Below are 27686 nucleotides of genomic sequence, written 5' to 3' on the forward strand. Positions count from 1 at the left end.
AGGGAAAACTCTGCGCGCGCATAAATTACCCGTACCTACGTGGCCTCATTTGAATTTAAAATGAACTTCTGCCGCTGCGTGGCATGAATTTCACGCAAATTTAATTTCGATTATCATTATTGTAATTCGTTATATGGACGTAATCCCGTTCAGTCAACTATTGCGTTGAAATTAATTTCACTTTATCAGCTCGTTCTTTTCGATTTGCCCCGAATTAAGTACGTGATCCGCGAATTATCGAATATTCAGCTGCACATTGGGAAGTTCATGCATTAGAATCAATTACAATTAATTTGCGTGCACCAGGGCTGTTGTTGATGTGTTGGGGTCCTGTACAGCGGGGCATATCTAATGATCCGACATTATTCTAATGGTAATGTATTTATCGAAAAACAATATAACCTGAGTAATGACGAGCCAAATGATTACGTTCGTTAAAAAATAAAGTCCAAAGCTACCAAATTATTGGTAAATGGGAAAGCTCAATCAGTTCATCTTCTAATTTGTTATCCTGTGTTTTGTTGGCACTTTTTCTAATACAATATACATATTTTAAACGATAAATTCTAAAACACACTTGGTCCCGAAATGCTTACTCTGATGACTACTGCATCGTACCAAATAGTGTAAATAATAAAGATCGAAGCAATCTCGTTGACTTGGTGGTTAAAATTCTATAACTACAAAAATAGCACCTTCTCAGATCTTCACAATGTTATTTTGGCGAAACGAGATCAAAAAGAAAATCTTTATTGGCCCAACTTAACTGCGGCATCGGCTTTATCACTCGCTGGTCCCTCAAAAAACAAAAAAAAATTCTAGGCACCAATTGTTTAGAGGTATAGTTTTTTTCTTGCCAGCAGTAAGAGTATAGTTAAAATTATAACATAAAAAAAAATTTTTAAATAAAGAATTGTGGAACAAAAAATTACAGAGTTATAGGTTAAGATAATTTTCTACAATCGATTAGAATAAGTATAGCAGAGGTGAAAAAAAAGAGTTCATGGGAACACAAATTTCACAATAAAGTAAAAAAAAACATACGTAAATAAACTAGTTTTAAGAAACAAACCCTCTCCACTCAGGTGGAATAAATTGGATTGGCAATGTAATCAAAAATTGTATAAAAATGAACGGTTTCGAGGCAAGGCTTACAAGTGTCGTAGTAATAGCATGGATAACAAATTTTTTCGAAAAAAAATAAATAAAAAAAAATATTATCAAACCTACGTTTGAAGAGACTTCAATAGGCATGTGATTGGACAGTGCAATAAATTTTTTCGAAAACTGTTTTCATACCTTCCCAAAAAAGAGGTTAATATAAATAGAGGGGGTGTCCGTAAAAGCCACTTCGTAGTACATGGGAAAAAAGACAATTACAAAATAAAACAACGTCCACTGATTATTTTCACTTCTATGCCTTAAAAAAAGTTTCTCTATGAAGATCTTTTTAGTTTTCTCATTCCTAGAATAAAAACTAAGAAAAGAAAAGAAAAGAAGTTGCAAACAGCGCGTCCCACGTCGTCCTCTTCCTTGCATCTATCCTTTTCTTTCATCGCGCAATGGGCTAAAAAAAGCCCACTCCCTACGCGTAGACACATTTCTTTTATGCAGAGAAGTTAAACGTACGACTACTGCGGTCACGGCAGGTGGGAAAGTTGCAGGCAAGCGCAAGAGAAACAGCACAAGTTTTAATCGCACCCGCGCGTTAAAGAAAGCCCCAAATGATAAGGCGGCTGAAGTAGCTGCATCGCGCCCCTCTTCCTCTCTTTTTTGCGTCGTGAAAAAGTTCGGTCTCTGCCTTAGTGAACCGTCAATTTGAAGCGATTTATCTACTTTTCATTTTTACTTTTACCGTCATGAAAAAATAAAAAAAAAAAACAACAACGGAGGGAAACTACCCTAATGAAAACTTTGATTTTATGAGCTAGCTTATTTTTTAATTGAAAAATAGGCATTATCGTACAATACCAATGTAATTCGTCTTGTCAGTTTTTTCTGAAACAAAAAATTGAATTTTCTTTTTTGGACACTTGAAAATAACTTTAAACGTATGCTTTCTTATTGTGTCATTTTGATGAAACACTAACAACAACAAAATGGTATACTGTGTTGATACTGTGCATAGTTACTTAAATTATTGTTATTATTATTGTTCGTCATCCATCATTGAACTTTGTTGTGAAAGTATACCGTTAAGCGACCGCAAGGCTTCCTTTGACAATAAAATACCGACTAATTTTAACTATAATGTAACTTAAAAAAAAAAGTTAAAGTAGTTTTACACATGTACAACACATGAAAGAATATTTAAACAATACGTGTTATTGAATTTCAATACCGTTCAGTAAAAAGGATAAACTACCTGTATTAATTTCAATTGGCTATACACTGTGAACGATTCACAGTAGTCCTTGTATAACTCCCTTACACATCAATAGTGTGAAAACGATTTCGTAATAAGTAACTAACACAACTTAGAGCAAAGGAAGGAGAGGTTGGCGATTCTATGCCATTATAAAGTTGGCTGCTTGCACTTTGCTTTGACTATAATTTCAGAAATAGAAACGCAGTTATAAACTTCCTTACACTGTCCATGGACCTATTGATACGTGTTTACGGTCGAACATGATCTTTATTTGGTTTGAATTTGTGTCGGTTTAATTAATATTTATTTTCATTCATGGTTTAGATTTTACCAATATCTTTAGAGTAACTATTTTGTAAATTAAAAAAGACAAGAGAATGGCTTGCATGGATTAAAATTACAAAATATGTCGTGTATTTTACCATTGGATAAAATTCTTTGTCAATATATTGAAAACCTTTTTTTATTCGACTCAATACTTATATTTACGCCTTTTGAACGTTTATGCATGATTTTCAATGAAATGTCCATCATACAGGCGATTCGTACCAAGAAAATTCAAACCTGTATTAATAACGATTTCATATTTTAGCTCGAGATAAATTCATGACACATAGATCGGTGCAAAAAAAAGGCAGAAAAAAGCTCGATCACCCAAACCGCAGTGGCTTTTTATGCAAATTATATTTTATGACCTACTATCTTTCCCTCCTTTCCCTTACCGGTAACCGCACAAGTGAACGTTGGTGGGATTCAGTGATGCCACAGCCAGTAAATTCGCTGCGTAAATCGAAAAAAAAAAAATAATAATAATAAAAAACGAAAAATACCAGTGGTGAGAGCGAGAGAGTTGTAGAATAATGACAAGAAGAAAGATTTCCATTGCACTCCTGGGAGTAAGTTCGCTAGTCCACTGATTTATGTTAATTATCGTTTGAAGTAATTTATGCAGTATCCATTACATGGATAACGAATAATAAAACATTTTTGGGTGACCTACAAACTAATGAAAATCCGGGCTCTAGTGGAATTATGACGTACGTGAAAATTCACTTGGTGTATATTACTACATTTTTATGAGATACAAGTATCGTGGGGGAATAATTTCTAAATTAAAGATTTATGTCTCACAATACTTGAAACTAAACTCATTATAAAACCAAAGTTTTGCATTGAAATTTGGGTTTGTGTCTGCACGAATGAACCGTTTAAAAAAAATTGTGCTTCAAAAATTAAATTTCAAGAAATAAACACAGTACAAAGAACTGAAAAGCATAATTTTAAGTTCTTATTATTTTAATTATACTTATGAATTGAAACAGACACAAGTGATAAAACTACGCTAAATGTGGCAGTAAAAATTATTCAAAACCGAGATACTCTAATAATGATATAGTTAAATTTACTTGCACTTTAATGCATTTGTTTTCTATGATTTTATTAGATAAAACACTGCAGTGTAACATAAAAGAAGCCTAAGATGAGGTTTGACAGCTTAAAAATGAGAAATTGTTCAAAATTGTGAATTCTACCTAAGTGGAACAGATTTAATCACCCAGTATGACAACAAAGAAACTTTAAATCACTTCTTCTATACAAAATAGTGGAGGGTTCATTTTAAAATTAAAATATCGATTTTCTGGACATAAAAAACGATCATAATTGATAATCTTTATCGGAAAGCCAGAAAGCCTGGACCTGACAAGCATTCATCCATACAATATTATGATTTTCGTAATTCATGCAACAGCCCATACAATGTAGAATTAATGAAGACAATATTTTCATTTAATTTAAAACTCATCACAAAGGCATCTTTTTCACATCCGAATATTGCATATACGTACCTACGAATATATATTATTCACGATATTATGCACACGAAAATGCAGCTGAGGCTCAACTCTGACTGCATTTGAATTTTCGTGAAACCACGTCACGGCCTGATGAATAATTATCAACCATTCCAATGTACCGAGAGCTTACCCCTGGCGTAGTGTTATATTCTACTTATTATCACCCCGGAGCTAAAATCGAGAGCGCGATGATAATTACTCTAAAAAAATTATGGCGAGTGCAAAAAAATTCATTACATTGAATCATCAAATCCAAATACCTTATAGTCATTTGTATTCGTAATTAACTAAAACTTAACAGTGCTGGAAATGATGAGTGGAAAAAAATTCTCACAATCCTGTTTACACGTAAAATATCGATTTAAAAACATGAAAAAACCACCCCCTTTAGAAAGGGGGCAAGACCCAACCAATGAAACGAAACTGCAATAACGTAGTATCGAGAAAAGGAATCGTCCCCTCGGCGGTAAACAAACAAAATTACCGCACGTGTTCGGAAATTCCGTACCAGAGAAAAAGAAATAAAGAAAAGAGGAGGAGGGGGAGGAGGAGAGAAAATATCAATTTGTAGCCACCGTCTCGAGATAAGGAAGAGGATAAAGGAACGTGAATTGGATTTGGCGAAGGTGGAGGTGGGGCTGAGCAAACTAAAACAAACAATTATTTTCGTTCGTGAGAAATCGTTTTCCTCTCGTGTACCCACACTACACCGTTCGTTGGCTATTCCAGAGTGCAGACTCGAAAAATATCGATACCAGTGCTCGATTTAGAGGGACAAACAGAACCACGAGGTGTTTCCTAAAAAAAAATATCATCTCGAGGTAATTGATTTACAGATTCAATATCACCTGTTCTCTCGAAAGACTGCACCATCTACTATTGTAATAGTACAAAAATAATACAGTTTATTAGCTTCACTTGTGAATAAAATACACGCTAAATTACCACTTTACTTTTTTAATGACTCGTCTTTTACATCATAAGTAGACACCAGTATGTTGATAATATCAAAATACAAAAATTAAATGGTTACAGCAGAGAAGAAAAATAAAATGACCCAGTGATAAATTGAATGAAATATTAATTCAAGATTAATAGCTTTTGTTATAAGTAACCAGATTTGACACTATAAATGTAATGTATAATAAAAGGTATGGAGCGAGACAACTTGAACCAAAAGGGGACTCTTGACCACACGTGGACTGAATCTTTAATAACCGGAATCGAGACAGTCAAAGCTCGCGAGCTCTCATGCGAAATGCAAACGACGAATCGAGCAGTTGCATTACTCTTTCATGCGAGTACCAATGCGCCAGTGTTAAATTTTTCCCTCGTCAGCTGCATAATCAAAATTCCATAAATCCGTGGTGGGACTCTGTTTTCCAGGGACTGCTCTTGCACGCGTTGAAATGAAAACGAGCGCGTACGTGCGCTTGAAAAAAGCGAGAGAGGAAAAGCAGGCCCGAGAACGGAATGAAAAGAGGGAGGCTCACGCACAGGCGTGGGGTGTTTGGTAATGAAAACGCACATCCATCAAACGGTGCAGCACTAGATCGGGGCATGCGCGTTTTAAAGGGGACTGGAGCAAAATCCTCTCTCTTTCTCTCTCGTTCTCTCGTACATCAATCAAACAGTATGATCCTGAGTCGATTTGTCGCTTATGTTATGGGCACGTGGGTGCAAAATCCTTCCTCTCTCCCTCCATGTTTCTAATAAGTCGATCTTTTACTTGTCCTCCCCCTATTTATAAAACTTTTTTTTTTCCTCTCTTTTGCGATGTTACGTACAAGTATATCGATAGGCAAGGAATGTATACTTGGAGTTAACCAGCCGGTATTTGTGGCTCGAGCATTTTTATTTAATAATTCGTGCGTCATCGAAAGCTTAGATAATAGAGCTTTGTTTTGTGTTTGACGAATATACAAAGCGACTGGGAGATTTTGGTAAAATGGGGTATTGATTGCAGTGATGAATGGGTTCAGTATTTATTTTTATCTATATTTTAGGATAATTATTACTGTGGTTTTACACTAAACTGCCCTGTACTTACAAGGTGTTTTCATATTGACGTATTTTGTTTTTTCGTCGTTCAGTTGTGTCGTCATTAGTCTGTAATAATATTGATGGTGTATTGACCTGCAGGAATGTTTGCTACAGCAACATTATTTTGTTGTGATGTATTTTGTAAACGCAAAAAGACAGTGTACGACTAATAATTAATTATTCATCATTGTGAAAAATCTTAATAAAATTTGTGGTTTGGACGGATTATAATAACATAACGCTACAACTTCCTGGGCGATCTGGAGTCAGTCCACTAAGCTATCGGTCTCTCTGATCAACTGGAGGGCGCAATGAATAAAACATGGGGCTGGAAATGTCGTGTCGTTATTATTAATCCCCGCGGTAGCTCCGTAAATAAATTTGACATCCAACATATTCTTGTAGTCGTTCAAAAGTCCCCAAAGACCTTTCCTCCAAGATATCCGAGTGAATAATGATTGGCATTACAATAAAAGAATCAATCAAGATAGGAACAAATGGTTAAATTTATGCAAACAAAAATAAAAAAACTAATTCTCGACACAAGGCGTTACTGCTACGATTTTTATTAGAAAAAAAAAAGAATTATTATAACACGCATCATGAAATGAATGACTTTGGAACACGAAGTGAAACGGAGGAACAGGTATACCCATTATTAGGTAAAAAAGTGTGAGTGATAGCAAGTAACCTCTCGTGTGATGGTATAGGAAAAGCAAAATCGGAGAAGGAAAAGAAGGAACGCTTAGCTTGACGGTCCGCTTGTTGTCATTCTTTTTCTACTCCTTTTACTGCTACGTATACCTACGTGCTGGTCAGTCGAAGCTTTGCCCCTTTTTCCCGTCCTTTGTACACCCAGCCCCTTGAATCCCTCCTACGAGTATTTTCTACCTCTCAACGAGGACGACGACGACGGATCGATCGTTCTCCTTCAACTCCTCTGGACGGGGGTATAAGCGAGAGATTTGTCGCGCGCACGCTCACCTTCCGTATACATCGGGCTCGCTCGATCCTTTTCCGTCTTATGCACCCTTCTCTGATCCCTCAGCTGTACGTGAAATTATCTTTTTCTCTTTTTTTTTTCACGTGCAAGAGACACTCCGCAACGGGTATAAAATAAATGCCCTAGATGTCGATTTGATTTTTTTTTATACTGGTCTTTTCTCTCATTATTATTATGGTATTTTTGACCATATTATGGAGCAGGAGATATATTATTTTTTTTTTTTTTTAATTAATGACAGCAGTTCTAGGACGCTTCAAGAGAGATCCTCGAATTGGAAACAATCACTGCAAGGGTTACAAAAAATTTTATGTGCAGGAGAATTACAGTTAAATAAAAATTGAATTTTTTATTGCGTTTTGTGAAACTTTGAAACAAAAAAATTTTGCCTGGAAAAATTTAATATAGAATCAGTAGATCTGAAATTATTGCAGTATTTGAAAAACTTATTACTTGGTTTAAACTCGTATGAGTTGTGATTAGCTTGTAGCTTATGAACAGGCAAGGTAACGGTTCATAAAAATTTACAAAAATAATTCTGCACTGTTGTGTGCATTTTTATTCCGAAATACGTATACGTAAATACGTTTGGGAGAATTTCGACCATCACCTTAATTTAACAAAAGTTTACAAAGCTCGTTTTGCTTTATTATATCACATTTCTCGGAAGCATATTCCTGAGCCATCAAAAAAACCAAATGAAATAGAATCTTGATTATGGAAACACGTTTATTAACAATTTTTTGACATCAGCGAAGTCAAAAAATTGTTAATAAACGTGTTTTAATAATCAAGATTCTATTTCATTTCGTTTTTTTTGATGGCTCGGATAACTCAATTTAAAATATTGTTTCTTTCTCAATCCCAACAAATATTCCACACAAGCATGGGACGGCTAACGAGTAAACCTCATTAACGAACCACGCAACTTCCGAGATAAAAGTCCCGGAACAATCTACCGAAAGGGAGTTAACAAAAAACCCCCAAATGAAAGCCAACAGCAACAAAAATGCCGGCAGTTCACGGAACAACAGCACCAAAAGAAGAATGAAGGACAATTAAAAAAAAAAAGAAAAGAAAAGAAAAAGGAGAGGGAAGTCGTTTTAAAGAGAAATAAAAAGCCCGACAAGTGCGCTTCACTCGAGGGAAAAAGAGGAAAAAAGTCCTAAACAGCAGTCCTTTTCTTTTAACAAAACCGTGCGACACATATATAAGCACCTGAAACAAGAGAAACCGGGGGAGGGTAAGGCATCCCTTAGCTGCTGTAATGAGCACAAATCTCGGGACGCACGCGTTAACGCGTGACGGCACGGGCGGTGAGGGGAAGGGCGTTTGCTCTTCGAACTTATCTCCCCCACCGTTTTGCGAGAAATCCGAGCCTCGGCGTGGTCGTGTGTATTTAAAGGTTTTGCCAGAGAAGGCTCACACGTGGCTCCCGACAGCCACGCTAAATTGCTTCGATGTTTGGCGTCCCATTTGGGGAAGCGGCTTGGTCGCACATATCTGTTGTTTGTACAGCGGGATGAGAGCGGTTGGCGATTCTTATCAACTTTGGGGTTCTACCGCTTTGTAGTTATCATCATTATTGTTGGTTTTTTTTTTTTTTTTTTTTTCTTTCTTTTTGTTAAAGATACAGCTTCACCGAAGAGCAAATGGAAATTTAAGATACCCAGATGCGAATCGTAAACGAATAATAACACAGATTTATGGTGAAAGCACACTTCAGATAATAGGTATTGGTAAGGTCACGAAATAATCTTAAACTTCGCTTACAACAATATTTATTCATTGTTAATCATAATTTTTTCTTTTTGCTTTGCATAATATTATTAATTATTAATAAATTATCGATGGAAATTTCCTAGCCGTTACAACTTTTTTAGTATGCAACTAAGTTGAAAAACTTTATGATAGAGCTTTAGGCAAACATTTGAACGTCAACTTCAAAAATGTCTGGTCCAAAAACCATAATGTACGGTTAGTAATTTTGATTTAAAAAAAAGATACTTCATTTCTTACCCTCACAAACAAATCTTATTGCGCAAGTCGAAAGCTTACAACAACCGAGTTGTACACTTAACGCCAAAGACCCATTATTCAAAAAATTTTAATGACAGAATTTTACTTCAAAAAAAAAAAGAGACAAATGTTTCGGAGTACCCAAAATTTTTACGAAAAAAAAAGAAAAATAAATATACAAGATGTATCCAGCCAAAAGAACAGCCGTGTCTCAATTGTGCATTACAAGCCGAGCCACGTAACGAACGCACGAACCAGAAAAGGACGCGCACCCGAACACCCCCCTCCCGGGCTGCGAAAAAAGAGCTCCACCAAGCAAGCCCCTTCCAGTCCTTGGTAAAAATAAAGTTCCGCTCGCACGGACAATGAATTTTTCGGCCCACATAGCCAGCGAGCCGTGAGATTTAGCATCGTCGCGCGCTCGGCCCACCCGAAACTCGTTATATTAACGAGCGCAACGCTACTTGCTCCCACGGCATAAAAGACCTGACCGCGTACCCTCCCTCGCCAGCAGCCTCCTTCAACTTTTCTCGTGCAGCTTGATCCCCCCCCCTCGCGTGAATCTTTTGACACTCCCTTTGGATTACTACTACTCTCTCTCTCTCTCTCAGTCCGACGTTTCCCTTTCGAAAGTTATACTCTCAACCTTGTCTCTCCGTTTGCAACGAGAACAACAACCCGCTGGTACATCCGGCATGAATTATATATATATAAACTCCGAAGTTTGACGTAATTAGCCACACCTTGGGATTCACAACGCTCGCGAGATTGGTGCTTCTGCTCTTCCTCACTCGCTGGAAGTTATGAGGTCCATGAACTTTTTAACACCATAACGCACCGCAATTACAGTCTCTTAAATACCGCTAAGATCGGCACAAAAAAAGAGGCCAAGAAGTGGAATGGAGAAATCTCAGGTTGTACGACAAGACTAACTGTCGATCAAAGTTGAATGGGATGAGCAATGAACGAGATCTTGAGCCAATCGTGTGTGCGTGACATTTATTATTATTTCCAGGCGCAATGAGAGATTATTTCCAAAAGCAGGCCTCGCGCACGAGTGTATGTCAGGTATGCATGGAAACCACATGCCCGGGTAATAATGTATATATTGGGCCTGGAATGTATGTCCTTGACTTTTGACGTGAACTTAGCAAGTAGAGCCGCAAATTAAATTTTATCTCTTGCTGACTACAAAATATTTTCAAGGAAAACGAAATAGGCGAGCAAGCACCCTTACGTCCTTTCATTATTATGTTCCCGCTGTTGAAACGATGAACTCTAATGAACGGGGCTGTGAATAAAGAGGACCTGAAGCGGAATTACGGATGAAACGCGTGCGCTCGCGCGGTATTTTGCGGAATGTCGTACTCGGAGCATGTGCAACGAAATTAATATGCGCGATCTACACCTGTTCCATGGATGTATTGCGGCTTGCTTTTGCTTTGTTGGGCTGAAAGAACCGTGACGATAATCTCGTTCAGTGATGTAGGAGGGATCGTGTGGTTGTGCAAAAATGTTGTCAATAATCCGGATTTCAATGCATACAATGTAAAAAAAAAAAAATGTCAAATTTTCGAAACGTCATTTCATACAGGCCGAAACTGGCAATGATAAAAGTTACATCAGTCAAACCACGACGCGTGGGTATCTAATTACAAGTACCCTACCCAGGAAACTTTTCATCCAACGAAACTGTAGCACGGGTAAGGGGAAAAAAAAATTTCTCGAAAGTTGATACTGGCTAAAAAGTTTCGCGATAAAAAGCGAAGCCAGAGCGAGAAGTGTACGCGAAAACAACATTAACGTACCTTGGCAGTGAAAATATGCGCGCGGAGTGAGAGGAGGACGAAGTTACGAGACGCGCCCAGGCTCAACTTATCCGAAAGTCAAACAAGTGCCCGATCACTCTAATTAAAGTCGTAGTGAAAAATAAATCCTATCTCGCGTGAAAAAGTACGAGTAAAAAAACCCTCAAATTTCGTAATCACTGGATACATGTACAGAACATTCTTTAACAACAATGCAATGTACCTAACTCCACTTCTAAGATGACACTTTATCGCGGCTGACTGAAAAAACGTAACTATTGGAAATCCCGAAAACAAGCGCAGTAGTTATTCCTCGAGCGAGCAATAAACATCGCTGTCCGTCTTCCATGACGTGTGGCCGACAGCAATTTCTCGGGTGGAGCTCATTAACGTTCAAACGCTAAACTCACGCCGCTCCAATCCCGAGTCCTGCCTTGCACCCCAAAAACCGCACGTCGAGAGTACGCCAAGCAAGGGAGGCTAAAGGAGCAAATAGTTTAGCGAAAGGTCGGGACTGCAAGCCTGACGTTGATCCACGCGCTTGACTCGGTCGGCCGGTTCGAGGTCTTTTTTCTACCACAGGTAACCATGGGACAACATCGATAGCTTTGATTTTGTACAAGAATGAGCGATGAAAACATTTTTAGACTTACAAGTAGTAGAGGTCCGAATTAGGTCAGACCCGAAAATTCCCTCGACGGAACGAGTGTATACCACCAGACATTCGAGAACTTAGCAAAATAGAAGTCCATCCGAATCAAAAACTTGACCTCGTCCCCAAATTTGCTTTGCTCCCGCGTGTAAAACTTACCCAGGTGTGTAGAGTATACATCGTAAACGCACGAATCTCCCTTCGCTTCGTTTTCGTCTACGGCGCATAAACTACTCATCTCCCTCGCTCTCTCTCATTCTCCCACACACTCGTAGGTAGCTGTTTTGATGGCGTGGACTTTTTTTTATGAGCGTAAGCTCGCGATATCTCTCGTAAAAGACCTCACTTGCACGGGCACGCGCGTGCAGAAATCGTGTCTTTACGACCGTGTGACGAGCCACGAGAGACTCCACCCTGAGCTTCTCGAATGGCCACTCCCGTACGTTATACGGGCTTGTTGAGCCAGATGGAAACGTTTTCTCGTATCCGCGGTAGGATAATATCTCTTGTTACATCCGTCGTGAAGTATGACCGATGGTACGTGCACTACTACTGCACCGATTAAAATAATTACCACCAGTTTTCTCCGTACATGCATTCTGAGTAGTTTCTCCTTTTTGATGGCCCCTTGTTTACACACAATCGTTGGGAGTGTGCGATCGAGCCATAATGGGACACTAGATGCCATACATTTTTTTTCAACTTCAAGTTGACTCTGTGCCATTACCCGAAATTTTCGGAACTTTGTAAGTACCTCTCGTGAGGTACTTTTGAAAAACGCTTGCAGAAGAATTAAGGAACTTTATTAATTTTCAAAATGTTAAGTTTTCGGGAAAAATAAAGAAGAAGAAAAAAAAAGACGTATTCTCGCATTTAGTAGTTATCTAACTTCGTATAAGCTAATTAAAACTTTGTTCCATCGACAAAGTAACAGAGAAAAGTTGAGCTCCGACCGAATCATGGATTATGATCCAAGTTGATAAACTCTGAGAAAGAATAATAGGAAAAAAATTATTTTTTGATTCTTCAATGTTGTAGACTTTGGTAATTAGGGAAGAAAGGGAATTTTTTTTTCATTTTTCAAATTTCTTAGTCATAAAAAAAGAACTAACAAAAGGATACTTCCAAAATAACAAATAACATACTTTTTCATTTGGTCTCTGCAGAAATGACATGTCTTTCAAACGAATCTTTCCTTTACTCGGCAGCTGAACGTGTCAAGACACACTTTTTCATTCGGCTCCACGTGTCCGGCTTACGTAATTGAAATATACCGCTTTCCCTCGCGTCCCTCACGCTTTTCTTATTTGACTTTGTGAAAATTCTCAAGGTTCAACATAGCGAGATTTGTATGATAAATCATAAAACGAGCCAGGGCTCGTACACACGAAAGAAAGGGCAATAGAAAAAGCGATAATGTTCGTTATATTTGTTTAAAGTTAACCAAAGCAATTTTTTTTTTTTTTTTTATTTAACTTCAGAATGCAAGTAAATTTAGTCACACGTACTTTCACGCGCAAAGTAAAAGTAATAGTTTTCATACAGACTTTATCCGTTTTATTGTTTCGTAAAAATGTTCATTAAGTAAGTCATTTGATTATACAATTCGAAGTTTTGTAAAACTATAAGCAAACAAAAATCCGTTAGAATAAATATAATGCAATTGTGATCGTGCATCAATCATTGATTGCAAAAGATAAAGAAAATATCAATTCATTCTTAAAAATGTGTAAAATTATACTTTAAAAACTATGTAACCAACACATAACATTCGCCGAAAATATATCAAAAGCCCTTTAACAGCCATCCAAATTAATACTACGTTCACGATAAAAAATGCAGTCTTCGTCAAAACCATTTCCAATATCAATAATCTTATTACGCTTACGTAGATAGGAATCATATGAATTGTTATCAATTGATAGTTGAGAAATTTTTAACAATATAGCACTCAGCTTCGCTAAGTTTACACCGTTATCTGATAAAAATGGACCACAATAGAGATTTATTCACAATCCTGCAAACGAATACATTCTCCAGGTTGGCCTAAAACTCCTATCACCATCCTAAAAGTTGGGATTTCAAATGACGCACAGTACCTACACATAGTAAAACGTTCCTCATCCTTTAAAAAGTCATTAGTAGTATTACTAGCGAAAGGGCCGTTCGTTCACATGGAGTTCACATAAAACTTTCGACTCACTCTCATAATCCAAGTCCGTGTCTCCTTTGCGTGCAGAGGAGGGGAAAAGGAGGAGTTTCATCCCACTGAACGCTTCTCTCGAAAAGAGGAGGTGCTGTGGGACGTGAGAAAGGTATGAGAGAGCGGAATATTAAAATTGCGACGACCTTCGTTTCCTCTCCCCGTTACCTCTATCACCCCCCCCTCCCTCTCTATCTTTGCCTTTGACAGGGTTTCCCTTAATTGAGACGCGTGTTCATCGGACCAAGCCCACGAGAATTTTATCTCTTTATCGTTTGCAGGCTTTTAATTGACCCCTGATGAGATATCAAGCGAAGGTGGTGAAAAAACATAAAGCCCAAGCAAATTCACGAGACGTACATAAATATATTCAACAGTCAATGTGAATTTCACTGCTTGCTTTTCAAAGATGATTTGCGAAAAACACAAATTGATTTCTAACTTTTTTACCAAGTAGATACACATGAATCTCACTTCGAAGCTTCTTTGATCTTTTACTCATAATCTTTGTACTGCAATAATGTATGTCTCTTGAGCTGAGATAGATTTGATTACAACAAATGGATGAATCACAACACATAAATTATTAATATTAAAAGTTTCTCAGTGAGGTTGATAGAAGCAATTGTAATATTTGTACTGATATTAAACAGTAAAAATATAACTATGAATATTAGAATGCGTATTACTAAAAAACGTGTCCGATTCGCTGTGAAAATCTTGGTCACAGTTACCCGTAATCCTTGCGAAACAGAAGTAACCCTCGCGCGCACTTGTAAAAAAGATTAAGTGAAAGCAGGAAGCCCGACAAATCGCACAGCAGCTGCGCAAAGAAGTTTCCGTGACTCGGGAAAACGGCCTTGCGAGAGCACTGCAAGCTCTCGATTCGTCAGGCCAGGGCAGGCGGAAAGTCGCAGTGGAGCGACAAGGACAAAGTAAAATAATAGCCCCAACGCTATCAGTGGAACGAAGCTACGGAAGAAAGAAGAATGACAAAACTTGCACACCAGAGATCGAAGGAGAAAGGACGAAAAGCAAGCCAGGGTCGCGAATACATCACACAAGGGAGTGAGAGAGAGAGAGGTGTATGTATATACATGCTCCCCGGAAAGATATGTGTCGGAAAGTTTAGCCACAGCCTTTCCCCAAACTTTATTTGACTTGGCCCTCGCCCCTATCCGCTCTCGTCGAATCGACATATCGAATCGGACTGCTTAACTTAAATAAGTTTGGCCCTCTCGCTCGCTCCCCGCTGCTTTTTCGCGCGCCAGGCGCTTCTTCGTAAAGATCACTCGGAGGATACAGTCGAGAGAGAGAGATATCACTGGCGTGTTTGTACTGTACAAATTGGCCGTCAGGGAGGGAAGCGAAGTGTTCTCGATCTGCAGATTGGCTTTGGTTTTATGGATCGGAAGGGTTAGATTTCGGATTTTGATTAAAAGGCTCGATTCGATTGGACGATCGGCTGGGATCGAGGATCTTTTGGATCTTTTGGATTTGAAATCCAACACGTGCAGACGTAATTCTTCAAATGTCGTTGAGATGTTTTCAAGACTATACGTTTGGTGACAAAAATTTTCTACGTCTGACTATTCGTACGTATTACTACTGATTTCATGTCAGCTGTTTTTTTAAGAAAAATATTATTAGTTCTTGATAACCGTAATCATGCATAAGATAGTAATTTTTTATAGAAATGTTTTTTTTCTCGTATCAGCTTTGGTAGTACACAGTTTATTGTGTAATCGGTTTAATCTTTTGTCATTAACTGCGTACTGCTTATCCATACATTAACTACACGTCAATATTTGCATACAACAAAAATATAAAACGAATTTATCGAGAAAAATCGCGATAACGAAAATTGCAAATGCCACCACAGGCACACAGGAAACCCGTGCTTTCATTGTCCTTTGAGATATGACCTCTCTCGGCCTGTGTGCACATGTACATGCGACACAATCTCTCTATCTCTTGAGGTCAACGTGCATATCGAGTGACGCGGTAATGAGAGGAAGTGTTATCACAGCAACCAGCAAATTTGCATGACTCGAGCGTGTGCATGATGGCCATGGTTACACGTACTTTGACAGTCGCATTTAAATCTACCACAGATAAAGAGTGGATGGATAAGTATCTAAAAGTATTTTAAGCTGGTATACTAGTGCAAAGTAATGTGAAATGCACTGATGTTTCGACAGCAGAAGAAGAGCACTTATTTACAAACGAACGTGATATCACTGTACGTGGAAATCGACGTGAAAAGAAAATCGGTATGTGTGAGAGGAATCGGATGTTGCGTAGGGTGGATAGCCATGTAATGGATCTTTTTTTTCGCTCTACAAACGAATTTTTCAAGAAAAGCATGATGACAAAATAAATACAAATATAATGCATCCTTGCACCGTGGTTGCGATTAAAGGCCAGTTTCCAGAAACAAAAAAAAAGGTGGAAGGTGAGAGGAGGGAGAGAGAGAGAGAGAGAGAAAAAGAGTCAATCAAACGTGATAGTGAAGAACTTTAAAGCCTCATAACGAAGAATAAAAACCACTCTTGAGGTTATATATACTCTCTACCTGAGCCCCAGAAATCACTCTGTTCTTTTATTACATTTTTCGTCTCTTGCAAGTCTACGAGCTAACTTGCTGATTTTTTTTTGTCCTTCAAACCTGATTTTTTTTTTGTCGCTCAAGGTTTTTTTTACTTACTCGCAAAAGTTGGTCAAAATTTTACATTCAGTTTGAAAGTGAGTGAAGGCGAGGTTTTTGGGATAATGAGTACACGAGAGGTTAATTGTTTTCAAGGATAATACATACATTAACAAAAGTAAAATTTTAGGTAGAAAAACTGGATTTCTGTAAACAAAAGTTTGTGATCATTAAAAAAATGCATTGTTCTTTCATTCATTGTTCTCGGCCCGAGATACGAAAAATTTCAACATTATTTTAATAAAGTTCTGAGCTCTGTATTTTAAAATTAAAATCGCATTTTGACAAACTAAATGAAACTAGTTGATATATTCTTTTTAATACAAATTCTTTACCTATACAACATTAATTTTTCACGAAGAATATGTAGCTACTCGCTTGTATTACAAGATAATAGATTCAATTAAATTTTAAGCAGTGCACCGCACAAAGTAACATGAGAAATCATTTTGATAAAATTTAACGATAAAACCCTTGTCCCTTCATTTTCCGCGTGGGCTAACGGAACACGTATATTCAGACAAAAGAGTAATCTAGGCACGAAATAACATGACCAAAGTAGAAACGGAGGATTTTAACGCTAATTTTACCAAGATATAAACTAAAAACTCTATGGCAAGACGAAAAAGTAGATCCCCCGGTGGCACGCTCGTGATTTTGCCGACGCGAAATTTTAACAAAGACCGAGAAAGGGGGAAAAAAGAACAAGCGTTTATGCGTCGTTTGTATTCGTTCGGTGCTCGCGAATCCGTTTAAAGAGTTGTCAAGGGTGAAGGAGGAGAGAAACGGGGGAGAAAGAAAAATTCCACAAAGGAGGTCTTTTTCTTTGTCGGCGTTAGTTTTTCCGACACTTGACCTCTTCGTATATAAATGTATGTGTACACACGCACGTGGAAAGTGGCGATGGTAAGAAGTGGTTGGCGAAAAAAAAGACCGCTACAAAAGGCCATTCGTCATTTCTTGCATACTCTTTGGAGTCTCGCAAGTGGAGTTTAGCTTCTCTTTTGTGTAATTTTAATCGCCAGGGGTCGTAAGACGTATGGATTTTTAGCCCTAAAAGTTTTCAGTTAACCACCTGAAAATCCTTTTTTTTCTTATTTATCGTTTTTTTTTTTCACTTAGTAATTCTATTAAGACGAAAGCTCGTTTGATTCAAAATTCCAAGAGCAAAGAAATCGCTTACGTAAGTCTCACAGCTTCTCCGTTCAACCAACACGAATGCGACATATGGATCTTTAATGTGGTGAAAATTACACTGAACAACAATCAAATGAACAGGTCATTATTTTTAACCACGTTTTTGATGCAAGATGCACTATTTTTTTCAATTCGCTCAATATTGTTCTTTAGTTCGTAATAATAGGAATCTGATAAATATTTTTAAAAAATTATGTTTTATCTAGACGAACTCTCCATTTTCAAAATATTGATGATATAATATTACCATTAATGAATTAATCTCAATTGCAAAGTTTTAATGGATTTTTAACGGTTTTTAATAAGTCGTTTTCAAACAACTAATAAAAACTACTGGTGAGCCCACACGTACCTTCGCTCAAGAATACATGCACCATTTACGTTAAACATTGTAATTAGATAAAAACATTTTGGGGCACTTTCACTTTTTCTTAGTAAAATAACTTTCAAAACTAATGCAAAAGATTTAGTTTCATATTGCTCAATATTGTAACGTGTAAGAATAAAAAATTGATCAAAAAAAAAAAAATTACACCCAAAGTATGTATTAGCGACATTTGAAATACAATAGCTCTGTACATGTGTAATACGCAATGAAATAAAGGCTGTATCCATATAAAAAGGAGTCCAGAATTACATGAAATATGTTTATTCAAAGTAAAAAATTAGGCACAAAATTGTGGAAAGTTATAATTTTCGCAATGTAATCTCATACGACTGACATAAATGAAAAAAAAAAAAAAAAATGTATGCTTGTACACCAACGCTTCTGTACCGTGAAGCTGGTGCTCTGGTTAAAAATCGTCCACCCTGGATGGTCAGAATTTCTTGTGTTCATAACTCATATGCCATTTGAGTGCAGTGTCTCTTTTAAAAATCTGCGAGCACTTGGTACAGCGGTGGTTGTGTTCGGAGTTTATGTGCGACCTGAGGTCACCGTCTTTAGTAAAAGTTTTCCAACAGTCGGAACAGCAATGGTGGTGCTGAGATCTCATGTGCCACGTGAGCTCGTTTTCTCGTACAAAAGTTTCGGGGCACACTGTACAGCGACAACTGTGTTTGGATTTCACGTGGCATTCAAGATCATTTCTCTGGATGAAAACTTGCTTGCACACCTTGCAGGAGTACTTGTGTTTGGATTCCATGTGCGACGCGAGTTCTTTGTCTCGGACGAAAGTTTCGGGGCACACCTTGCAGCAGTAGCAGTGTTCGGATTTCACATGCGATGTGAGATCATTGCTTTTGGTAAATGTCTGCTCGCATATGCCGCAGCGATGGTTGTGCCGAGAGTTTATGTGACTCGTGAGGTCCCCCTGTTGATGGAAAGTTGCCGAACACACGGGGCAGTGGTACTTGTGTTTGGTGTCCACGTGCCACGAGAGATCCCCTTCTTGGTAAAAAATTGCGGAACACTCGGCACAACGATAGGTGTGCTGGGAGCTTATGTGCCTCGTGAGATCATCCTCTTGGTAAAAATTTTCGGAACAAACGGTGCAAGGATGTTTGTGTTTGGACACCATGTGCCACGAGAGATCCCCTTCTTCGTAAAAAATTGCGGAACATACGGTGCAACGGTGGGTGTGCTGGGATTGTATGTGCCTCGTGAGATCATCTTCTTGGTAAAAAGTTGCCGAACACACGGTGCATGGGTGGTTGTGTTGGTATTTCATATGCCACGTGAGGACATCTCCTCGGAAAAAGTTTTCGGAACATAGTGTGCAAGGGTGGTTGTGTTCGGAGTCCACGTGGCATGAAAGATCATCGCTTTTAGAAAAATTTTGCTTGCACACCAGACAGCGATAATTGTGTTCCAAGTGCATATGCCTTGAGGTATCACCTACGTGGTGATGAGTTGCCGAACCCTCGGAATAGCGGCGGGGTTTGATGCTATTTTGAATACCTTTACTCCCCAAAAAGTTTATGTGATCGGAGACAGTTACTTGACGATTGTTGCAGTGGTGGAGCTTTTTCCCAGATTCGGGATGAATTTGTGCAGTAAGATGGTGTGATTTATTTGATGTTTGTAAATGTGCAGAGCAGCTGTGAGAACTATCGCACATGCAAACAGATTTTTGACTCATCGTTCAAATGTATTTATAAAATATACCCCGTAGACAACTTTGATTAATCTTCTAAATAAAGCTTCTTTTCTTTATATTTTGTTTCCTGTTGTACTTTCTTTAAGTTATGGCATCTCTCTTGTTGTGTCTGTAAATGAATAATAAGGGCGATTTGTTTTTAATGTTAATTTTTGACGCTCAAACTTTTAATGTACTTAGAAACTACAGTATATTTAACAAAACGTAGGTACATGTTACTTTAAGTATTTGCACAAAAAACATAAATCAATACGTAAACGAAACCCCGTTTCTCTATGTGAATACACGTTTGACAAGAAGTGATCGAAACTTGTTCTACACATTAAGCTAATATTTTTACGTACCCAGCTTAGAAGCTTGTAGTTGTCTCTTGTAGTTGTCTCTGATTTTGAGAAAGAGAGTCACCCTAATGATCGCGTGATTGAGCGGGACGAGATCGCTAGGTGTATTCCTTTCTAGCTACGTGAAACTACTGCTGCTGCTGCCACCGATGCGCGCTTTATATACGCGAAGTAGATGTCGTACTCTACAACTTATTTTTTTTAGTCGCAGAAACGCTTGTAATAGACATAATGTGCATCAAATATGTCCTGAAGATTTGATTCATCATTAAATACTTTTCGTACAATTGTTCGGTGCTAATTTCGCCGTCTAGCCACAAGTATGAATGAGTCACGTCTGTCTGGACCACGACAACTCTTGTATTTTATCGTAAAAATACTAGCTGAAAAAATCATGGTTTCACTACCACTATATTATTGTGTCATGTTAACACATTTTTTGTATATAGCAATAGATATGGTCGTAGCATAGGTATATGTAAGTTTTTTTTTAATGGTAATACCTTTGCTTATCTGACTGATCCATCTCAATGTAAGCTCGATGAAGGCTACAGTTATAAATGTTTACTTTCTGTGCTGCGCCAATTTTCCTCCTATTTAGTTTTCAAAATTAAAATTTCAATCGAGACCATTCGATTGCTCAAACACTTGCTGGATTATATTTTTTTTCGCTGAATTAATTATGACGAAGAGCAAGACTTTTCTGGTACAATATAATATATTGTCTCGTATCGTATGTTAATTACCTCTTTTTTGACCATTAAGTCATTGTGAGGAACACAAGATGATAATTTTTTTTTAATACAAATCCTGATTTTTTACATCGGAATTGAAAAAATCATAAAAGCGTATCTGTAAAAAAATTTTTCACAAAAAATGATAAATCCCGTTTTCACGATATTTTATAATATGGCCAATATTACATGACAAAACATGTTAAAAATTGAACTTGTGTTGCTTAATATTCTAAAAATTGGGAAAAAAAAAAATTTAGGCAATTTTTCGAGGATTCTACAAATATCGGTTAACATAATCACCTTCTCAGTAGTGCCTCTTAGCAACAATGACACAAAGGAAATTGTATAAAGTGGAGTAAAAAAAAATTCTAAAGATATAATATATCAGTGAATTATCTTTGTAGGTATACTAACGGGAAAAATAATTTGGAAATTTCAAACAACCATGAGGTTTTCAAGCTTGCGACACTTTACACGCACTAATTGCACGCGAGTCCTCGTTAAAACGTAAAAATATATACCAACCTGATACTCGTTATCGCACGTGAGATAGTAGCCTTCATAAATTTTCTAAAAGCGTTAAGAGTATTACAATATTTCGAAAATTATAGGTACGCGAGCACCCGCTACACTATCTGCCATCAGATAAACACTCGTAAAACACCATTTTTTGTTGCAACACTTGACTTGTTGACCATTCTTTTGTACCTCCCATTCTCTTTGTCCATATAACTTAAAACAGTTTTTCATAAAGACGCGACTTTAAAAGATAAAAGGTACAAGGTACCGATAAGTACTTATGTTAAAGTAAAAAGTCTCGAATTTCCTTTGCCAATACAACTTTTTTCTCTTTCTTTCTCTCTCTCTCTCTCTCTGAAAGATTCGATAAAACTCTTACGCATGTACGATCGAGCAAAAATACCCGAGAAAAAAGAAGAGCACAGTACCTGTACATGTAAGAAACAGAATAGAATTTGTCGCGATCCTTTCACGCATGCACGTGCACTAGGATATCGATATCGCTGCTTCTAGGGGTTGTTCACCGGTGTAATCGATATGCGTACGAGCAAAGGGCAAGCCTCGAAAAGTTGAGCCTTGTATGCTGAGAGAAAGAAAAAAAAACAGAAAGGCTTTTACAACTGCGGTCTCTATATCTTTGCTCTCCTTTGCACCCGAGTAATGACGAGAAAATCGTTATGTACTGTTTTAATCAGGACTATTTCGGGTTGCTCATCATTATACAGATAGTACAAAACCTTGTCATGTCGAGTAATCGTAGAATCCGATTCGTAATGGAATTGCTACTTTCCACGGTATATTCTCGTAACTATTCGAGGTACGGTTTAGCTGTGGACTACTTCTTCGACTCGGGTGTATAAATGCAGTATCAATATATCATGAACACTATACGTTCGTTGATTAACTATAAGCAAACGTTTTCATCGTTGCATTTGGAGCCGTACTTTGAATAATGTACTAATGCTCCTAAAATAAGCTGCGAGAGTAAAAAGAAAAAAGGGATTAGTCGTTCGTTGGGCACCGACGAACCTCATTTCCTGGGGGGGTTACACGAGCTAACGGCATACACAACAACCTATAAGTAGACACCCCCCGTCGTTGGGCTAATAATCGAGTCGAAAAAGCGACGGTGAATAAGTGGAATCAAACACGTGTATAAGCACACGCAGCGGGTAGGTCAGGAGCGTTTCTCGCGAACGTACAGGCCTTATCGGGACATCGGGCGCGGTGTAACACGCGAGAGCTAAGCTTATGAGGTCAAAAAGACCGCGGTGCTCCGTTTCTCGGCTGCCAGCTCCTCCGCGCGGCCAGTGCAAGGCCAAATCTAAATTTGAGGATTTGGGTATAGGGTCAAGTTTGTTTTTTGTTTTTTTTTTTTTTTTCCTTCATGTTGTACAATGGTTATACAATTGTACGGGTACATCAACGTTTATTGATCACGATGGCTCAATGATTCCGCCAGGAAGCGCAGTCGAATGAAACTTGATCGGTTACAATTGTTTAGGCGTATAGCAAGTGGACTTTGGGGCGAGCTGCACACGTTACAATGGGATATAGTTTCGATGTATACCCGTTTGATAATGAATTCGACTCGTGACCCTGTTACGTTGATCATTGAATTTTTTTTTTTTTTTTTTAATAAATTTTTGGACTCGTACACACAATGTAGTTCGAGGGGATTAAGCAGGGAACACGAATCAAGCGACAACATTTAGTCTCCTTGATGCTTGATAATGTATTCTCATTTCTTCATTATTACGTGGAATTAGGGTTTGATATCTATGGAAATGAGCCAAAAATGCGACGCAATCAATAAAAAAAAACTTTTAAAAGTCTTTACGTCCTTGCAACTGCACGGATTTAAATTTCCATGACAGAAGGTCAAATGGGTAAACGCTCGCCAACAATCTTGTCCCTCGCGTCAAACAACGTCGTAAAGATGCAGAGCTCATCGTACACGGCTATTCATTACGGATCCACATTGAATTAGACACGTGTACATGGCCATCGAGAGCTGATGGACAGACTGACGGACAAACGGAGTGCCGGCTTGATTAGCATAAGAACACTAGACACACGCAGGAGTGGGAATGTACGAGATTGGTAAACGGAGGCTCGATTGATTCTCGTGGCCAAATTAATGTACGATTGATCAAGATACACACGGCCATTCGGAACGTCAGGCTTTAAGGGCGGGCTGAACTCGATAGTTATGTTCATTGTACCGTTGGTCTTCAAAGGGGATGCTATTGGTGAATATTACGCATCCTCGATATGATTTGATTTCTACTTGCGTTCTCAATACGTCAATACGTCAGATTATTACAACCTTCAAAATATTGCATTATTTGTATTGAAATAATTGATGTTGGTTAAGTTTTGATTAAATTTGTCGTCATTAGTGTATGCATTGTATTATTTTTGGTCAAGCCACTCTTCGAAAATTATGACGATGTGATGGTAGAAAAAAGGTATAACGTTACCCGCTCGTAAAAAGGTGGTAATGAGCAACCACAACAACAACAATAACATTAGACTTGAGGTGCTTCAAAAGGGCAGCTAGAATTAAACCTGGTTTAATTTTTTTCCCCGTAAAAGATGGTAGCAAAGTCATTAACACGGTGGCAGTGGTTCCAACACCCATTAATTGCACAAAAGACGAGCGTTGCCGACTGCAGTGTGTAACTACGGACTCTTTCGTCTTGGGATGAAAAAATAAAGAGACCGTTAGTACGGTGGAGTGGCCGAAAAAACGAGTAAGCTGAAAGTTTTTCGCGAAGAAAAAGAGCCACTTGAACCGAGAACGAAAGAGATAGGCCCCGAGACGCGTATGTATACATACATATTTAAAGAACGCGGGCGCTTGGTGCTCCAGATATTACACATGTACGTACCTTCCGACTCGTGCACGTGAGAAAATATCATGTAGGTGTACCTGGATGGGGTGTACGAACAAGTTAAACTTTTTGTTCATTTTTTCCTTCTTTTTTTTTAATAGTTTAAAATGTAGGTGAAAAACTTTTGTGCGGACGCCTCTGTGATTGAAATGCTTTTAAATGCCCGACGGTATAAGTTAGAACGTAACTAAAAATTATTAACGGATTTGCCTTGTCAATGGAAAAACTAAACTAAAAAGGCAATGGAAAATCCAAAAAACAATTCGAACATTAAAAAATCTGCTTTTGTTATTGTACAGCAAGACTCAAAATTGAAATTCTTGCTTGTCAAGAAAAATGTAACTGTACCTCGAAGCATTAACATTAATCCAAAAGAGGATTTTGTCTTCGGAAAGAAAAAATCTACAAAAAAATAAGAGTAATGCATCCTATTCGCACTTTCTCTCTCAAACTGGATGTGCATATACATCGCCCGTACACACTTACCCCATATAATATTCATGAAAAGCGGCTTTCATCATCCTGGGACTGCAGCTGCCGAGATTTTCTGTTGCGAATGCATATATATTGTACACGCGTACAACATACGAGTAAAAGCCGGCCCATCTCGCTCGTTACTCCGTCTTTTGCTCTTTTTTCATTCGTGACTCTGTTTTTTTGTTTTGTTTTTACTCGTCCCTTTATTTTCATTTGTGTATCACAGACGACGAAGAATAGGATGAGAAAGAGAAGGGAATGAAAAAGAGCGTATGGATGTGTACGCTGAATCGCTTGTACACAAAAAAAAGTGGCTGCTGCACAGAGTTTTTTGTGCACGTAGCACTGTTCAAAGGGACCTCGTGAAGAGGGAGATGAGAAAAGTCGATTGGTGTCTGTACGCGGTCTCTTGTGCGATTTACTTTTTCGAGAGGGGAGCAAGAGGTCCCTCTATTCGTTGAGGCTGAAGAGAGTACATGGACATGATGGCACAAAAAATCTTAACGACAGGGATATTGTTTTTGCCGGTCGCTGCGCTTCCAAACAATGAGGGATCTTGATGAGAAATTATTCCATTCGACCCTTTGGTTTTTGTTTAATTGTGGCATTCAGGAAAAATCGAGAACCAAAGTATCTCATTGTGATTTTTAACTATATGTGGGTATATTGTCAGCGAACAGAGTACATTGGGAGAAAAGCATCAAAAACGCATCTCGGTGTAGTAAAAAAAAAAAAAAAATGTAAAAGTAACTCATTGTGATTTTTAACTATATGTGGGTATATTGTCAGCGAACAGAGTACATTGGGAGAAAAGCATCAAAAACGCATCTCGGTGTAGTAAAAAAAAAAAAAAAAAAAAAAAAAAAAAAAAAAAAAAAACTGTTAAAGTAACGTCTCGCCAGTCGTGCTAACTTGAAAACCACTCAAAGAATCAGGAAGAAACCAGAGGCGTAATTTCACATTAATTTCACCGAGTAACTATAAAGTCGGACTACGTCTCCGGGGCAGAGCCCCTCTTTATCTTGTTCCCCAGAAACAAGTTTCTTTCGCAAGGCTTGATTAAAAGGTACACCGTGGAAACGAAAAGAGAGAGTGAGAGAGAGGGAGGGAGGGAGGAAGTCAGCGAAGGAGGAGTGAAACGGGAGAGGCAAACAAAACCCTACACCAGCCATCGACATTTATAATTATCGCGCTCTACTAGACAGAGAAAAGGGGGCCGGCTCGCTTCCGTGTCCTTAGCTCGCTGACGTGAGGGATGGAAAGGAGAGTTAAGGGGGGGAGGGATAATAAAGATATTAGCAGCACGTCCCTTCCCACACCCCTTTGCACCCAAGAGGGTCTTCGTTTCAGTAGTCTCGGGTAGCGTCATTTTTTTTTTTTTTTTTTTTTCGTATCATCAGCGACGACAACAACATCAAAGGATCCCTACGTGGGTGTACGTACATACATACACTCGGTATTCTGTATTCTAACGAAGACAAGGAGCACGGGCTTTTTCTTTTTCTCGAGACTTTTTTGCGTTAATTAGAAAAACGCTCGGAAGGAGGAGAATCGTGTTGACAGTGCTTGTTTCACCTTTGAATTCGTAAACTACTACACAGACAAGAGAAGAGAGCTTCGTGATATCGGCACTTGAAGGGAAATCTACAAGCGTTTCGATAAGGTGTGGCATCTAACACATCCTAAGGTGGTAAAATAATTCAATGAAAAAGTTTGAAATGAGCGCTGAAATTTTTCATCCGCGTGACTTTAAATTTCACAGCCAAGCAACTTTCGACGATGTAACCGTGTGTGCCTTTTCCAGCAGCCACCCCCATCCCAACTTCTATATTCGGCATTAAATACATTTCCCGATATTTCCGTAACCAATCGAGAAATAAATCCACTTTTCCGAGCTCTCGAGCTCCTTGGCTGTATTTACTGCGCGAAATATAAAGTATGAAAAAAGAAGAAAGGTAAAAAAAAAAATCGATAAAACAACATAAATCCCCCCTTGGCCTGACTCGCTCCTTTCGTCGCGCGCCATAATTCATGACGCCCTTTCGCTTGCACCCACGTACGAACGCGTATGAGATAAAAACGATCGCACACATTACAGTAGCGGGCACATAATATATACGTATACACGTGAATCAGGTCGAATCGATTCACCTCTATCTCTCTCCCTCGCATAGACATATAGGGGAGCTCCATTTCGATAATCGGCCCTTGGCCCTACGCTGCATGCATTTACGGATGCATCAGAGAAAGAGAGTAGGATAAAAGTTGCAGCCGCTGCAACTCCGAGAAATGAAAAATGAATTTTCCGCGGTGGAACAGAGTTGCGGGGAGGGTGCAATTGCTGCCAGCAGAGAGAAATGGCCGGGATATAGCTTTTTTTCTGATTATTTTTTTCGCAAGATAAACAGATTAGACGCGGAGTCGCGGGGTGATTCCTACAGGAAGGTATGCTTTACGAGGATTCGGGGAGTCTAGACGTGACGACGGAGGATGAATATTTCATCGCTCCCGGGTGGAATTGATCCATTTTGGCGGGGATAAACTAATCCGATGATCACCGCGTTGTTAGGATTTGGGGATCTTAGACCCACGTCGGTTGTGTTTTTGTAACGTTACATCATCAAAGGAGAAATCGATGGTGTTGAGTTGAGGGGGTGGGTGCTTTGTAGCGTCGTAAGGTGAAAAAGACGTTTTTTCCGCTACAAAACTGATATTAAATTTTTAAATTCAAAATTCATGTAAATTTGACCTAATTTCACG

The 27686-nt window shown here is 38.4% G+C and overlaps 2 protein-coding genes across 4 annotated transcripts in view; both read right to left on the reverse strand.

The window, feature by feature from the left end:
* Positions 1 to 27686, reverse strand: part of LOC106642229 (zwei Ig domain protein zig-8) — a 266917-nt gene that overhangs the window by 222801 nt on the left and 16430 nt on the right. The gene's annotated exons all lie outside the window — the stretch shown is intronic.
* LOC149376030 (uncharacterized) lies at positions 18490 to 20412 on the reverse strand. Its single transcript, XM_089591318.1, has 2 exons — positions 20300 to 20412; positions 18490 to 20064 (listed from the first exon to the last, which is right to left on the reverse strand). The coding sequence occupies exon 2, from the start codon at positions 19935 to 19937 to the stop codon at positions 18675 to 18677; it is 1263 nt and encodes a 420-aa protein (XP_089447444.1). The 5' UTR covers positions 19938 to 20064; positions 20300 to 20412; the 3' UTR covers positions 18490 to 18674.

The sequence above is a fragment of the Copidosoma floridanum genome, unplaced genomic scaffold (assembly GCF_036245765.1).
Source record: "Copidosoma floridanum isolate Cflo_tuat_1 unplaced genomic scaffold, Cflo_Japanese_pri ptg000001l, whole genome shotgun sequence".
In the NCBI taxonomy this organism is placed as follows: Eukaryota; Metazoa; Arthropoda; class Insecta; order Hymenoptera; family Encyrtidae; genus Copidosoma; species Copidosoma floridanum.

Coding starts and splice junctions, on each gene's coding strand:
- LOC149376030 (XM_089591318.1), bottom strand. CDS start 19,937: ATGAGTCAAAAATCTGTTTGCATGTGCGATAGTTCTCACAGCTGCTCT.